The sequence below is a fragment of the Ursus arctos genome, unplaced genomic scaffold, assembly GCF_023065955.2.
Source record: "Ursus arctos isolate Adak ecotype North America unplaced genomic scaffold, UrsArc2.0 scaffold_11, whole genome shotgun sequence".
NCBI classification, from domain to species: domain Eukaryota; kingdom Metazoa; phylum Chordata; class Mammalia; order Carnivora; family Ursidae; genus Ursus; species Ursus arctos.
Genome location: NW_026622775.1, coordinates 9,528,461 through 9,545,354, shown reverse-complemented (window position 1 = coordinate 9,545,354; position 16,894 = coordinate 9,528,461). Strand labels below are relative to the sequence as shown.

At 39.7% G+C, this 16,894-nt stretch overlaps 1 protein-coding gene across 2 annotated transcripts in view; it reads right to left on the bottom strand.

Moving 5' to 3' along the window:
- Window positions 1-16,894, bottom strand: part of UGT8 (UDP glycosyltransferase 8) — an 81,329-nt gene that overhangs the window by 40,055 nt on the left and 24,380 nt on the right. For both annotated transcript variants that reach the window (XM_057310035.1, XM_026499228.4), the window contains exon 2: window positions 15,043-15,866. In XM_057310035.1, coding sequence (XP_057166018.1) covers window positions 15,043-15,864 — 822 coding nt within the window. In that variant the 5' untranslated portion in view covers window positions 15,865-15,866. The remainder of the gene's footprint in view (window positions 1-15,042; window positions 15,867-16,894) is intronic.

Sequence of the window (16,894 nt, the reverse complement as noted above, 5' to 3'; positions counted from 1 at the left end):
ATTACTTTAAAAAATGTATGTTTTAAACGTGTAAGCAGTACTTGTTATTTATCAATATTCTGAAATTACTTTGCAAAGCAAAAGAATTATTTTGTAAAGTGAATTAACTTAATTTTATTTTTAAAAAAAATGGCGCAAGAGGAGAGGGGTCCTGGAGCCTGGCCTCATGTTGGGTAGCCACCAGCTTTGCCAGAACACTGGGCGACCTATACCCAAGCTGTTTCACACGTACATAAGCAGAGTGAATTGACTTGGCGCGGAGAAGACCTAAAGGTATCTACCGTGAGTCAAGTATACGAACTTTAGTTCCTGGACATCTGGGCATATATTCTGGCTTCTCAAATGTCTTTTTGACTTGCTTTTTTAGCTCTTGGTTGTCATCCAGATAAATGAGACTGCCAGAAAAAAGCCTGTTTGTAATTGGAGTTAGCAGAAGAAATGGCACCCAAACTCAGATCACCACTAAATGTTCTCTTAAAAATGCAGCTCATCTTAGGTAAATGATTTATCTTTTGAAATTCAAAATGTACAGTGCCCCATAATGCTTCAATAATCCTCTGCTTTTATGTAATGCTCTATAATTTATAGATCCCTATAAATATTATTTAAACTGATCTTTAGTGAACATTTTTGATATAGACAAAAATCTTCTCCTTTTACAAATAAGAAACCTGCACCTGAGAAATTCTTGTGGGCAGGCCTCGTGATGACAAAGCTAGGAGGGGGCAGCCATGGGACCCACACCCCAGTCTCTTGAATCCCAGGCAGCTTGTGCTACGCAGGGACACGGGTTTGATCAGGAGTCAGCGGAGCAGAGGTTGTCTACATGGGGTCGCTTACATACTACACTACTATACGAGCCCTTGTTGAATTTCAGATGATCACGATCTCAGTACTTCCCCGAACGTGTATTTCTCAACGAGGAAATATTTTCAACAAAATCGGTACCATTTAAACATTCAAAATGTATTCAAATATTTTCTGCACACCTTAGCTTCTCAATGTAGTAGTATTACTTGTCTGGCCTATTTAATCCCCAAACCAGAGAAGGGAAAGTCCAGTCTACAGGAGGGTTAAGCATGACTTATACGAGCACCACGTCAGGCATGGTAACATTCCTGTTACCTCTGAACTCACAGCGACTGTGCGATCAAGTGCTGGAAAAGCTAAAAACGCTGCATTTTCTCCTCCCCAGAAAAAGCCTGAATCCTCCAGAGCATAATCACTCATGTGAGTGAGCAATAAGAACTGCCACGAAGGATACCCAGAGCGTGCCCCTCATCCTCCGGACCCATTTGGCTCGCCTTTGACTGACCAGACTAATTACGCTACTGGTATTGATTCTTCTGACTTAGGTCTTACTGTCACTAGACCTCCGATTTCAGTATAAAATATTCACTACTCCTAGAAAGGTAATACACTAAATTGCTATCAGCCATTAACGCAGCACTAAACAAATTTCTTAGACCTGATCTTTGCTTCAGCTCACTGCATCTGATATTTGGGAACAAGGTGGTTTTAATAATAGAAAATGAGACGGGGATTTTGAAACATAAGGCATTCTGAGCCACAGTAAGGTTGACTGAGTAAGGTGCTACCGAGGGGTTCCTGGCGCCAGGGTTCAGAGTAGGCGTAAAACAAAGCAGAGGGGGGGGGAGAGCAGTAGAAACTTCCCCTGTGTTGGGGGGCAAGGGGCAGTTGCTGAAAGGGAGCAGAAAGAGGAAAGTGAAGAACAGAAAGAGAAATCGAAACGCCGCACGTAAACTTGACAGTTTTTACTAAGGCTGGCCATATTTTAGAGAGATTGTGGATCTCGATGAAAGGATGATATTGCTAAATTATTCCTAGCAGGTTAAAACATTTTGTTAAAGACTGCCTGCTTTACATACTCGACACAAATGCTTATTAATGAAACCAGTAATGTGTAAAGATTATTTATTTATGTTTTTCAAACAAAAATGGTATTGTATCAACTCCACTGGGTACGCTTTGTCCAGTTTGATGTTCTAATTAGCAATTCTTAGCATGATTAAATGCTAAATACACAGCTGTGTGAGGCTTCAGCTGGTAGTAACCAGTAGTGCCTAATACTGACTTTTTAAAGGAGAAAAACAAAAGTACTCAAATACTGGATACAAAACTTTTGAGGCCTTATTCAGCTAAAAGAAGGAAAGCTATCAATATAAGCAGCAATTATACATAACATGTTAATAAAGCTAATAGCTGTGTAGTGCTCGTCAACTCTGTTCAAAAGCTCTTTGCACTAAAAGAAAATAAGCCTAGCCTAGGTCACTTACTGGTCGAGCTCACATTATTACTTATTACATATGGAGCGCCATTAAATCATCCCAATTTACAAAAAGACTTTAACTTTTTTACTAAGCAAGTGTAGAGAGACAAACTATCTCCATTCAAACACTATTATAGGAAACCCATATACTTTTTCAAAAATGAACTCTTCTGCATTCACCTGAAAAAAAGTTGTGCATCACCTAGTACATAAATAACTCCACTCTCTACTTCACTTCCTTCCTGAAAACACCTGACACTTCTAAATAGCTAAAAACGATGGAGATTTTTTTTTCTATCTTGATAACAGAAAAGTGACCCAAATTACATGTGTCCATATGAATTACTACCCTTTATTTTTTTTTTATTTCTACCCTTTAAATGGTAAAGATCCTGTAAATACATCTCATTTGAAGTTCTATTTATGAAGCAAGTTATCTAAGACTTAACTGAAATAACTAAGTTCAAAAAAAACCCCAAAACACAAATGAATTGTTTGGTAGGCCTAGTAATTAAAAACAGGTCAGTCTTAGGTGCCTCGGATGATAGGTAATTCTCAATCTTTCATATTTCTAACTAAGCCAAGTTTTTATGCCTCTGAGCTTTGGCAGCACAGGGGGCGAGTTCCCTCCTTTTTTAACTACCCTATATAATATTCAACTAAGTATGAACTTTACCAAAATGAAATCCAATTTGCAAAGGCTTTAAGCATTTTCCTATAATTTCAATTTTTGCCTTTCGGATGAAACACAGTTTGAAAATCTATTCACAGATTATCTATCATAAAAAGCTGAATGAATTTTTCAAGTAAGAAGAAACCAAATTATGTATGTGGCTTGATGTGCCTTAAAATTCTCTTTAAGATTACAGTTCAAAAAAAAATGTTCAAAAGAAGTGGTAATTCAAATATATTCTCTGAAAAAATTGCATTTTCTGTGTTGTATAAAATAAAACCAAACAGTGGTTTGAATTTTTAATCATAAATTTTTTATAAGTCAAAAACTACTTATCTTAATACTAATTCTAATTATTGCTTATGATTTACTAGAAAATCAAAGTTTCACTACATATAAGTTGTAAAAATCCTTATGTACTGCTATCCCTGCCCATTCTCTGTGAGCCTCCGCCCTCATTAACTATGACTTAGACCACGCCTACACAGAGAGGTCTGCTTGACTTTGGTTCTGTCAACATAACTGTACCAGAAATCAAAATGTTTGAAGAATATAAACTGTATTTTAATGTATGTATTTTAAAGCATGGTGCTCAAAATGTTCTATTTCACACCATCACTGAAGTGGACGAAACTTTTATTAAAAACTAATCCAATTCCCACCCACTGACCTGACCACAATTTAGTAATAAAGAAACTGGGGCCCAGAAAGATAAAGTGATCTTCCCAAGAATCTCACTGGAGACCTCGGATATATATATTCTCCCAGTTCCTAGTGAGGACTGAACCAGCAGATGTAAGAGGATGTTAAAGGAGAGCCTAAATTTAGTGTTTTGTTGCTATTTATCTACTCGGCAAATAACCAAAATTATCCAGTGACAAAGGACCACCTGTACATGTCCCCAACTAACTCATGGAAAACCTAATTCAGCAGTATAACTGGTGGACTGTCCCTTCTTGAAACACTCATTTCTTAGATTCTAAATCACCACTTTTTCCTGGATATTCTTCACTTCTTAGGTCATGACTTCCCAGAGCTCTTAAAGACTTGTCTTCCTTTACACAGCCTCTACATGGTTGAGTGTGGGTGGCTCGAACCAAAACCCTCCTTTCTATCCACACCTCTCTGTAAGTTCATTTATTCCCAGTGCTTTAGTTCAGTCTCTTGGAAGATAACCCCCAATCTGAATACCCAGCCCTGACCTTTTCTATCAGGTCTATGATCATATCTGCAAAGGACAATTTGACATTTGTACTCATAGATCCCCAGTTTCTCAAATTCAATATGCCCAAACTGAACGGTGCCTTTTCTCTCAACAACCCACTCATCCCTCAGTCTTTCCCATTAAGGAATGTCTTCTGCTGGTTACTCAAACAGGAAACCTGCTGTTTTCTTAGAATTCCCTCCAATCCAGTTAATTCTACCTCCCAAACACACTTAGAATCACCCCTCCTTTCACCAGCCCACCTCTTTCCTGAGAGAAAGCAACTTTCACTCAGCTGGTCCTCCTTTCTTCTCTAGCCCCTTCTAACAATATTTCTCCATGAAGCAACCAGAGAAATTCTTTCCAAAAGCAAATCCAATCATATTTAAACTCACTGAATAAAACCCAAATCCCTTAGAGCGTATAAGACCTTCTGTGACATGATCTCTGCTCAGTGGTCAACATGTCCCTGAGCCACCCTGCCCTAGTCCCTTGCCTTCAGCTCTTCAGCCTCACTGAACTCTCTCAGGTCTTCAAAGTGTACCTTAGGATGCTGTGTTCATTGACAGGAATGTTCTCGTCCGACAGCTGGCTCCAACTTCTCATAAGGCCCTACTTTATCTCCTGAAAATACTCCTTTTCTATCACGCACCCTGGTGGGTTTCCTTCATAACACGTAGTGCTGAAATTATGGATCTTACTTATTTATTTACATCTTTATTAATTACTTACAGTCTAACTGGCACAACAGAGAAACTAGGGCTTGCACCTAATATCACCAGCCCAGTGCCTGGTACATATTAGGCTTTCAATAAACATGCACTGAATGCATAACAAAATAGCTATCTATCCCTTTTATGAATGGCCATCCCTTTGTGGTATGCAAAAGCTTCTCACTGCCCCACCCATGAAAAAGTTCTACAAGGACTCTGCAGTGAAAAAGACAATGTCAAAGCTGGCTTCGCGCCTCATGATGGCCTGAAAATGGTAGTCAGGTTAATTTCATTAGCTTCAAAGTTTTAGTAATATTTATCCAGCCACTTGAGCTGTTTTTCACTGATAAAAGCTCTGGGAATCTATAGGATAAAAACAATTTTATCCTATTTTTGCAAAATAAATACACTGGGCAAATACACTGACTTTTACAACTAGAAATTACATTAATTATATATATATATATATATATAGGCCTATACATGCAGAGTGCTGTGGCACTAGGTATGTTAGTGGGTGGGACATAAAAGATGAGCTTGTGTCGACTCAGTCAGTTAAGAATCCGACTCTTGATTTCTGCTCAGGTCATGATCTCAGGGTATGTTCAAGCCCCCTGATGAACCCTGTGCCAGGCTCTGTGCTCAGTGGAGCATCTGCTTGAGATTCTTTCTCTCCTTTTCCCTCCGCAACTCAGGCTCCCTTACACAAGTCCGCTCTCTCGGAAAAAAAGAAAATGAGCTGGGATCCCCTGCTCCCAAAGAGTTTTGCTTCCTCCATTACTCTTTCTGAAAGATTTTCAGTTTTTTAGAACCTAAAAAAGATTTAGATTTTCTTAAAGATCTATGCAAATTAAATATTTTCCGTTGCTATTAAAAGAACTCTTCTCTAAGTATAAAACAATTCAAATGACATTTATTAAATAGTTATTACAGTCAAAGAATCAAGTCAGCTTACCTTGGTAAGTTTATTTTTACTATATCATATATTTAGAAAAAAAAAAAAAGCATAAGAAAATCACGGGGAAACAAATAATATCCTCCATAGGGCATAAAGTTTCCCCTCTTATCTGAAAACCATAATTGTCCTGAAAAGCTACCCTGTCAAAAAGCCACCAAATGAAATAATCTAATTATATGTAAATGCCCATTTTAATAGGCACTCTTCTCTGAAGTAAAGTTTTTAGGAAAAAGGAAGACATGCCTCTCTCTGTGCCCTCCTTTCTTTTTCTCTCTCTCCCTCTCTTCCCTCACAGCACCCTCATCTCTTACAGCACTTACGGTAACGCACACTCTGTTAACAGACTAATTATATTTATATTGATAGAATCATAATTCTTGCACCTTCTACTAAAAGCAGCAATAAATGCTGCTTTACAAAAATATATCTTGACAGAAAACCAAAAGTAAATGGTGGAGGTACGTGTATCCCATTCTGCGCTGCATTGGGTAGCACGATGGCGTCTGACTGCACAGAGGGCCTCTTGGGCTATCACTGCTTTGTGTCCAAGGTTTAAAAAACAGGTGTTCTTGGGGCGCTTGGGTGGCACAGCGGTTAGGCGTCTGCCTTCGGCTCAGGGCGTGATCCTGGCGTTGTGGGATCGAGCCCCACATCAGGCTCCTCTGCTGTGAGCCTGCTTCTTCCTCTCCCACTCCCCCTGCTTGTGTTCCCTCTCTCGCTGGCTGTCTCTATCTCTGTCAAATAAATAAATAAAATCTTTAAAAAAAAAAAAAAACAGGTGTTCTTGCACAGATACCCAGGGTTCTGGTCTGCACAGCGTTGTCATTTTTATTTTGGCGCCCAGTTCCCATTGCTGAGAACAAGCAATGGAGGGAGAGCAGGCATTGTGAGGACCCTGCAGCCCTCTCCCCTCTGCTCTGTGAAATGACCTTTCACTGGCACTACGCAAGGAGGAGTTTTCTGTGCCACTCTGATTTCAGATGGAATTAGAGCACGTTCTGGATTAAGAAGCCCCTGAAAAACTGTGCCATGACTTCAGTGCCTATTTCTCTTTGGCTGTTTATCCTGTTTTCTTGCTACAAAAATACACATTACAAAGCAACTCCCTGCCCCAGGTCGACTCTGGGCGTATCAGACAGGGACCAGTATCTTGCTTAAGTACATGTTTAGGATTTGCAAATTTATGAGAGATGCCTTCAAAGTAAAAAGGTAAAGTGGTTCTCACAGCATAAAAATTTTTCCTGAGTAAGCAAGCTGACACAAAGAATGGCCACTAAAAAATAAATCGTATCTCATATTTTGTATTTATAGTTTGTCAACAACGGGTAGTGAGCATCTATAGAATGCTATGTAGAGTATATGGCATTCTCCTCGCTACTAAATTTTGGATATAAGATCGTAGGTAAGAAAAAATATCATCTCAGCATATAACTTCTTAGAATTTTAGAAAACAGGCATTTACATAAAATGACTTTAAAATCATAGTCTGCTTGGGGCACCTGGGTGGCTCAGTCAGTTGAGCGTCTGACTCTTGATCTCAGCTCAGATCCTGATCTCAGGGTTTTGAGTTCAAGCCCCAGGCTGGGCTCCACACTGGGTGTGGAGCCTAATTTAAAAATAAGATAAGATAAGATAAGATAAGATAAGATAAGATAAGATAAGATAAGGTAAAATAAAACAAAACAAAACAAAACCACAGCCTGCTTTGTTCAAATTCTGTATATTAACCTGAGACAGAATATTTTTAGAATGTTGTAAAAAAAATAATGGAGATGAATGAAAATAGGGAAAAGAGTTGAGGGTATTAGTTCTGAAAACCCTACCTATTATGAACATGGCTGCACAGGGACATTCTATTTAGGACTGTATCTTTTTTTTTTTTTTAAAGATTTTATTTATTTATTCGACAGAGATAGAGACAGCCAGCGAGAGAGGGAACACAAGCAGGGGGAGTGGGAGAGGAAGAAGCAGGCTCATAGCGGAAGAGCCTAACGTGGGGCTTGATCCCATAATGCTGGGATCACGCCCTGAGCCGAAGGCAGACGCTTAACCGCTGTGCCACCCAGGTGCCCCTATTTAGGACTGTATCTTAAAAGCAACAACATCATCTTAATTTCACAACACAGAAGTGTAAGATAATAAGCTCTCCAAATGCACAACAGAATCCAGGGCTTTTCTAGTTATTGAAATACACGAACACACACACACACACACACACAATTTATACTGAAAATAACTGTCTAGAAGAGAGAAAACCTATAATGATTAGGGGGAAAAAAAGATTCTCATGCAAAATATATTACATAATATAATTAAAATCTAGAGATCACACAGCTTGTCTGCAAAATACAGTTGGTCCTCAGACCGGCAGCATCGGCAACACCTGGGAACTTGTCACAAGTTAGTATGCCCATCCCAGACCACTAGCCGGCCCTACAACCCATGTTTTAACAAGAATAGTCGCAGCATACTGATCTAAACAATACTGAGGAGAGTAAATACAAGGGGGGCAAGATATAGAGACATAGAAGTCAGGATAAAGATTGGGGTTGGTTGCTGAGTCTGCATTCTAGATCTTAGAAGAAAACCTTAAATTTATTTTATCTTATTTTTTTAGGTTTCTAGGTTATCTAATCTAACAATGTAGTTTACAGAGTCTGAGTGTGGAGGAAAACGTGAGGAGAGTCTCTGTAGAAGGCAGGCAGTCATTTCTTTGCCCTAAGCTACTTTAGGAATGGAAAGCACCGGAAGTAGGAAAATGGACAGGGGCAGAGCCGGCAGAACAGGGGTTAGAGTCCCACCTCCTCCAAGTAAAGGACTGAAAAACCACAGACAGAATCACTGAGCCTAAAGAAGCCAGCATTCCCAAGTACCATGAAGCTACTCCCGTAATTCTCTCACCCTTGAGAAAGATACTTGTCTGCTTCTGCTAACTTCTTACAAGTCAGATGGGCTAATGCCCACACATCTCACTTGTCCTCTTCCATTTCTGTGGGAAAGAGGATGAGAGAGAGGATGAAGGAAAGAGAAATAAACATCCCCAAGACAGAAGTAGAAGGACCAAGTGCCAACCCTAAAATAAGTAGAGGGGAAGCATTAGAGACTTCCTCCACATCCCTCCTTCACCCCGAAACCATTCTATTTGCCCTGTGGAAAATAGCAAGGGATAGTGATTCAGTAATTAGAGCTCACCTTAAATGACAAGAGTTAACTAAAACAACAATAAAAGCAACAACTACCACCGCCAGCTACTGCCATGGCTCTCCTCTATCAACCACTCTGAGGGAAGTCCCGCCATCTGCACTGTAATGAGGCTGACGCCCTTATCCAAGAGTCCTATTAAGGCCAAGATTAAAAGTCAAGACCATTTGGCTGAAAAAGCCGATGTTTTTCCACTTTGCTACTTCTGCCACAAGCTCCTGGAAAGTTGTTATTTAAAAATTCCATAAACAAAACTATGAATTAGGTAGTTTGTCTCCAGTGACACTGACTCTTCAGAAGCTCCAGTTCACTCCATCCTCTCCTTCAAAATCTACACTCAGGAGTTGGTCTGGCAAATTGAATTGACAGTAGAGATTTTAATTTCAAAAACAGAACTTGTTTGGTTTAGAATGAGAGCATTTGCGATGAATTATCATACCAAAAAACTAGTGCCAACAGGAATTTAATTATGAAAATTATAATTTGTAAAGATGATCAGTTAACAATATTTCCCTGGACACGGCCAGTGTTTGAATTAATACCTAAACGAACAATTCTGTAGGGCATCCTAAAGCTTAAATACGTAACAGCAGAGAGAGGAAGGTGTTTAAAAATCATACCAGACTCTGCAGCTCCAATTATATTTGGGTCTCCTATCGTATCATGGCATCTCTGTAAACCCATAATGCTTACAGAAGCAACTGATAAGCTATTTAAAACTCCAGGGCTGCTCAGAAAATTATCATATCAGTGAGGTGAACAGGAAGTTATTGATGGTTCAAACTGCCTGATTTACTTCCTGGACAGATTCATTTAGCAAGGTGGTTTCTCACCACAAAATAAAGACAAAATATATGATCAACCTGTAAAACTTTTGCAAGAAATATCTGCAACAACGTTTTACATTAATGACTTCCCATAGCAAATCTATCATTTCTGCCCAGCTTCCACGTTGTAGTGAATATTTAAGCTCAGAATTAGTAATTGGAATGAAATCATCTGTCTCTTCCAAACATGAGAGTTATCAATTTTCTGATCCCCACATAGCTACCAACAGCACAGTAATACTACACAGATGAAGACATTTTACAAAGTTCTTTGTGAGTGATGGCATTCAAAATAAGAAACCAGCTATGAAGGATATATATTTTGATTAAATGACACTTATTTAAAAGTGGACATTTTAATCAATATGGTACAATGATTATAATCCCATCTCTAGCTTTTTATTTCATGATAATATAATTTATATGTTACACGGTATTAAAATGGCCTTAATTTTCCACATCTGCTATAATCCTGGATCAAGTCTGTTAGCCCCAGCGACTCTGGTCCCATTTCTCAGCCTAGACACTTCATTCATTGTTGGGGAAGTCCACTTTCCATTACCATATGTAATAGTAAGTAATGGCTTCCAGGCAAATCAATAAAAACTGAATATAAAAAGCCATTGTTTTGCTCCTCAGTGTTATTGTCCTCATAACCTGCTCAGCTCACAAGCAGTTAATCTAATGAATCTGTTGCCCAATGTCTCATTTTCCCTAAAACCTTTCTCTGTGAAGAAGTTCTGGCAATAACAAAAAGACAAACAGTGAGTGTTTCATGACCCTGTCCTTGGTCTCATGCTCTTTCTTATCTCTGTTTATCTCTTATCTGTATCTATCCCCAGGACTGTTTCCCTAAATTAAAAATGTCTCTACAACTGGTGAAATGAAGATGCCCTTTATACTCCTAGCCCGGCAATAAAGCACCTCTGAGGTACACCAAATGAGTACCTCATCACCCCAAAACGTGTCTCAAGACAGCAACAGGTGGACTGATTTATACTCCTAACCCTGGTCATTTGCATATTTGGAAGACAGTAGAGACCATTTAGTTCACCAACTGAGTAATGTATGATGATCTTTTGTCAATATCAATAACATTATGTAGCAATTCCAAGTCATTAAAATAACTTAGCCTGGAATGTTTGGTCGCTTAGTGGCTGGGATGGTATGTGTACATAAATTTGAAAAAAGCAGATAATGGCCATAATATTAACATTGTTGTACTAGCTGAAACCTTTTTTTTTTTTTTTTTTTTTGGGCAACTATTTCTATTCGATGCAGTTCATTTAATCTTAAACATTCATTGAATTCCTACCATTTTCCAGATACTCAGGGTACAAAGATGAAAAAGTAGAGGATCCACCCTTCGAGGCATCCACATGCTAGTTAGGGAGAGAGCCATGTGAAAAACCGGTAGTTAAAGTACAATCTATTAAGTGCAAAAATAATTCGGGGCTGGAGAAGCAGAAAAGTGGGAGAGATCAGCTTGGCTGGCAGAGTCAGGCCATTTCAGTCAATAAGAAATCATTTAAAAATGATCACCTGAACTATGTTAACTCTAAAAATTAATAGACTCCTAAGCAAATGTACTATTCTTTAGTTGTATTATTAGTCCCCCCCCAATAAAACTGCTAAAAGCTACAACGGCTGTCTATTAGATATTATTTCATTCACATTTAATACTTAAAGGACCTAGTCAAATAGGGATCTGTTTATAGACCTCCTTCTCGGCCAAGACAAATGTTCTTTTTTAAAGAAATGTGTATTCGTGTTCTCTGCCACCCTTCAATGACAGAGTAGATGTGATCCAATCCAGACCTCTTCTCCTTCACTGACACACTTTAAGGACTCACTCTCTAGGCAGTCAGGTAGTAAATAGCATGATAAGGTAGGCACATTGCTAACATGCATTTTAAAATGATTGCATTATTAAGGCACACAGCTGCTTCACTTTATGCCAAGACAATACTTTGTAAGCAAAAGCATTTGGATTCTGGCTGATTGCTGTTACTAAATTTCTAAAGCATAGGTAAGGGTATGCATGATTTAAAATTTGACTTTCATGTTAAGTCCTCATAATCTTTGAGATATCAAAGAAAGAACTGAGAAATATTTGTCTTTGCAGTTTTTTATACACTATAAATGTGTAAACGAGTGATAGAGTAACAAGAGATGTAGGCATCTTGACAAAATATTCAATCACAGCAAAATAATCCACATTTTACTTGGCTATGCCACAAACTAGCTTAATGGACTTGGATGAGACATCCGAACTCTCTGACTCTCCTATGTGACAAATGAATGGACTATTCTCTGTATTTTGAAGGGGAAAAAAATAAACTAAATTAATGGGACTGAACTAGATGGCTCTCTAGTTTCTCTGGGCTCAAACATTATGAAGACTACTAAAAAGTGTCTTTTAGAAATTTTCTGTACCCTTCATCCCAAGTTTTGAAATGAAATCCCACTGTCAAATCATTTCCAGACATCTGGAAAACCGAATCCATTCCCGGTGTAAAATACCAAGGTAGTTAACAATTAAGCTGTTATTAGTGAATCATGTGTTCTAAACGGTCACTTGCTAGGCCCTATTATTTTAGTGTCACAACCATGACCTGTAAATAATATAGGCATTTGAGAAACTCATTAACTTGTAGAACCCTGAGGTACAGTTTATCATATCAGACAAATCCACCAGAGAAATCCCGGTAGGAACACATGTGTTCCTAAGCATATGAAGCCTCACCAGAGTAAAAAATATCTGAAAGGGGGGCGCCTGGGTAGCGCAGTCGTTAAAGCATCTGCCTTCGGCTCAGGGCGTGATCCCGGAGTACCGGGATCGAGTCCCACATCAGGCTCCTCCGCTGGGAGCCTGCTTCTTCCTCTCCCACTCCCCCTGCTTGTGTTCCCTCTCTCGCTGGCTGTCTCTCTGTCACAAAAATAAATAAAATCTTTAAAAAAAAAAAAGAAATATCTGAAAGGGTAAGTCACCTCATCCTTCAAAATACTCCCTAGTGAAAAACTCCATAAATGGCATACTGAAATGAAAATGGCCCTTCACACTTATGACCTAAGACTGATTACAGTAGACTTGATTACAGTAGACTTAGCTAGGTCTACATATAAAACGCACGCACGGCCATATTTGCATGTACCTGTGTGTGTGACCTCACTGGCACAGCCAAAGTGGTCACTGTAAGTAAACAGCACATTTTCAAAAGAATCATTACAAAAAGCCGAAAGAGGAAACAAAGAACAGGGAAGCCCATAAAGCAAGTCAAGCCAGTATCAAACTAGAAATTATGCAAATCGGAAAACATTTTGAGTAATAACCTTGCCTAAGGCTCCAAAATCACTCAAAAGATGCTTTAAAAGTAAAATAAAATAGTGAAACTAAGAGACAGAAGGATCCATGGGGGAAAAGATAAGCTTGGGTTATAGGAAAAAAAGAAGCATTCTCCCATGCTATGCATCTTAATGAAGGGTAGACGACAGAAACAAACAAAAAAACCGTAAAATATTATCCTGTACTTATGCTATGTAGTTCAAGTTGCTGCCCCTCAAGACAAACGTACAGAGACTGAAGATTCGTCAGAACATTCCTTTTCATCATCCATTCCTTCTTCAATCCGGTGACTGAAGAAGGGAGGCAGCCCCCAAACGGAAACAAAAGGAGCAAGGCAGAAGGGCAGGGCTCTGGCGGGGAAAAAATGAAGACCTGGAGGGAACAGAGCTGATCTGTGTCACATTCTGAATGACTCGGAGTAAAGACGGATTTGCTTATCAAGTCTTTTAGAAGCTACTTCTCAATCTGATTTTTGCTACCTTAGGAAGGGGAGTTAATATATCACACGGTGAGTCTGGCAGAGAATATTTAAGGATTTGAAGTGGGCTTGGATAACTTCATGAATGGCTGAGAAAAGCTGAGATTAGCTCCTATCCTTTACAGTTGATGGCAGAGAGAGCTGAGCCCTCACAGCCTCCGCTGGCCACAGCGGTTTGAAATGCTAGGGTGGTGTGGGCCCCAAATCGGTAAGCTCTATTTTTTCATGTTAGATGAAATATATCAAGGTATTACCTATTAAATGTACTTCCAAAGGATTCGAAAAGTCTACAGGTTGTATATTCCAGTCACATTATTTCTCCATGAGAAAATTCTGCCCAGCGATCGTCCTTATCCGATACCTACATGAAAACATCCGCATATGCTCTTCAACAAGGCCCTGACAAATTTTTTTGGTATGTGGTGACCAGAGATTTAGCAGAGTTGTTGTGAGTGTGTCTTTCAGATTTTCGAGAGTAGAAATAGTTTCAATAGAGAGCAAAATCATAGAACCACTTGCTGCTTCCAGGTAAATGCCATCAGATGTTGAGATTAAACCTAGAGAGCAAGCCTGAGGTAAGAGAACCCTACGACAACAGATACACAAGTTTGGCTCCTGTGAGTTTGAGTTACCTAATGCAAAACAAACTAGGATGGAGAAAAGAACACAAGGGATTCGCTGACAGCCCAACCAGAAAAAGAATTTAGGTTTGACTTAGGAGACAGGGTTTTGCTAAAGTGCAATCAATTCCATCTCTGAATGAGATCGCAACCGGCAGTATTTCTTTAATACAGTTGTAGTTGCTTATTAAAAATTAGTTGGCTCCCGAGTTTGATAGAAGTTACTACCTCATTTTCATTGTTGGACCTAAGCTTTCTAGTGGTTATGACTGCTGAAAGAAGACCCGCTCTTCACATGGCTTCTGTTTATTTGACTTCCGCGAACCTGATCTAGACGCGGAGACCGGTGATGGCGCTTTCTGGGAGACAACAGAGCGCGCTCCGGGGTTAAGGAAAAGCAAAACCATTCCGTTCATTAAAGCTAACTGACTACATTCTCCTCACACACTACAGTTATTACTTAACCAAAAGTCTATTTCCCAGCCCGTCTATTGACCGTATGGCGAACGGCCTCTCAGCATCGCAGAGACGCTCCGCGAAAGCAGGCACGTGCTCCAGGGGAATGGCGCATCCGCACGGCAGGGACCGCAGAGCAGCCTCCACGGCCTCAGCTACTTTTTAGAGCAGCACTCGTTAGCCAACAATAACCAATCCCATCTCTTCCACAAATCAAAGCTGACCGATTGACCTTTATATTTAGAAAAGGTCACCGAGGAGGTGGGCAAACCTTACTTCCGGTAGCGGGCCGGCCGGTTTGGTGAGGATTCCTCCCACATACACAACGTTAGGCAGGGTGGGTCTCGGGAACTCCAGAGCCACGTCTGTGCACAGCATCCACAGACTGGACCCATGGACCAAGTCGTACATGGACTTCTCCGGCAGCAGGTTGTACTTCTGCATTATCCTTTCGTACTTGGGAAGAACCAGAAAGCTGACCCCCAATCTGGAAATGAGGTAAACGCCGGTATTTTTCATTCTTTGCAGCAAGTTCATGCGGTCTGTGAGGAGTGAGTTAAACTCTGGGACGTAAGCTAACGGGGCGGGAGCACCCACTTCCGCGGGATACCAAAGGCCCGTTGAAAATACAGCATATTTAACCCCTAAAAGATGAGCTATCACAAATCCACACATGTCATTAGGGTCCACCAGCAGCAGGTCAAACTTCTCCTTCTTCAGACCCTGAATCAGGGCCCGGTTGCCAACCATCATGTCACAGTTCTTGGTATAGTGATCCAGTATGTCGAACAGTTCGATTGCTGTCAATCTCCCAGAGAAAATATTCCGCATTTTGGACTGCAGGAACGCATCCGAGGTGGTACTGTTAAAAATCCCTGGGTAGCGCTGGAGGCTGTAACGATTAGATGGCGCGATGTCTCTGCCTTCGGAGAGAAGAAACACCGTGCGGTGGCCTCTCTCGTGCAAGGCGGAGGCTAGCGTCTTGAAAATGTACATATGGCTTTCAAACATAATTGGCGGCACGATGATGATTTTGGCAGCCTTTGCTATCCCAACAGCACTCCACAGGAGCATGAAATACGGAGTGTAAGACTTCATAGCTGAAATGACAACCAGAAAACTACTTAAAACAAAGTACAATCCCTATTTTCAAAACAATCACAGAGACTTTTTCCCAAGTACCTCATGATCCAATACTTTGTCTAAGGATCACTGTGTAAAAGTATCTAATACTGGTTCTAATTATCTATTTTTGAAAGATAATTCTTTTAAAGTATAGACTGACAGCAAAGCTGACAGAAACTGAAATATATTTAAAACGTATCCATTTCAGAGCACACGACTGCATCAACAATAGAGAACTAGATTTTTTTTGAGAACTAGATTTTTGAAAATCTGAAACTTCTGTAAGATTGAATGTCCAAAGATCTCTCCTCTTTGAATAATTGCTGTGAGATATCTGTGAAACATCTGTTTATCTTTTAATTGAACATCAACGTTAATCCCAGGAAGAAGAGCCAAGATTTTGTATTTCTGGGTGCATTAGCATGTATATCTCTTTTTAAATCATTTTATCACAGCGGTTACATACCTAATTACGACCAAAGCATACCAAAGAAAGATTATGTTTTAAAAAATAATCCTTTCAAGTAACGGTTCTATAGAAAAGACATTTTTCTACAGGAAAAATTATCTTTAATGTGAATTTCCCCTTTGCCTAAATACCCTTATGTAACCTGGCAGTCTCTATTTATATAATCTCTATCAATTTGCCTATCCACTTCAGGGCATTAAATGAGAAACTTTTAATAGGAAAATTCAAGAGAGTTAACTGGATCTCTGTAAATGCTTATGGAAGAAGTGATGATGAACGAGTATGTCCCAGACCACACTTCCTTGTGTTCTATCTGTAACTCAGGTGCAAAGGGCAAGTTAGACGACGGCTGCACACGTGACACCTATCACTTCTACACTTTCACGGTACTAGATCACGTACAATAGTGTTGTCTTCTGTCATTTTTCAGAAATACGTGCCCAACCTGTGGGGGCTCTATAGTGTGCCAACTCCCCCTGCCCTACCCAGTAGAGTTTTTACTTAGATTCTAAATTAGCCTCCAAGTAGAGAAAA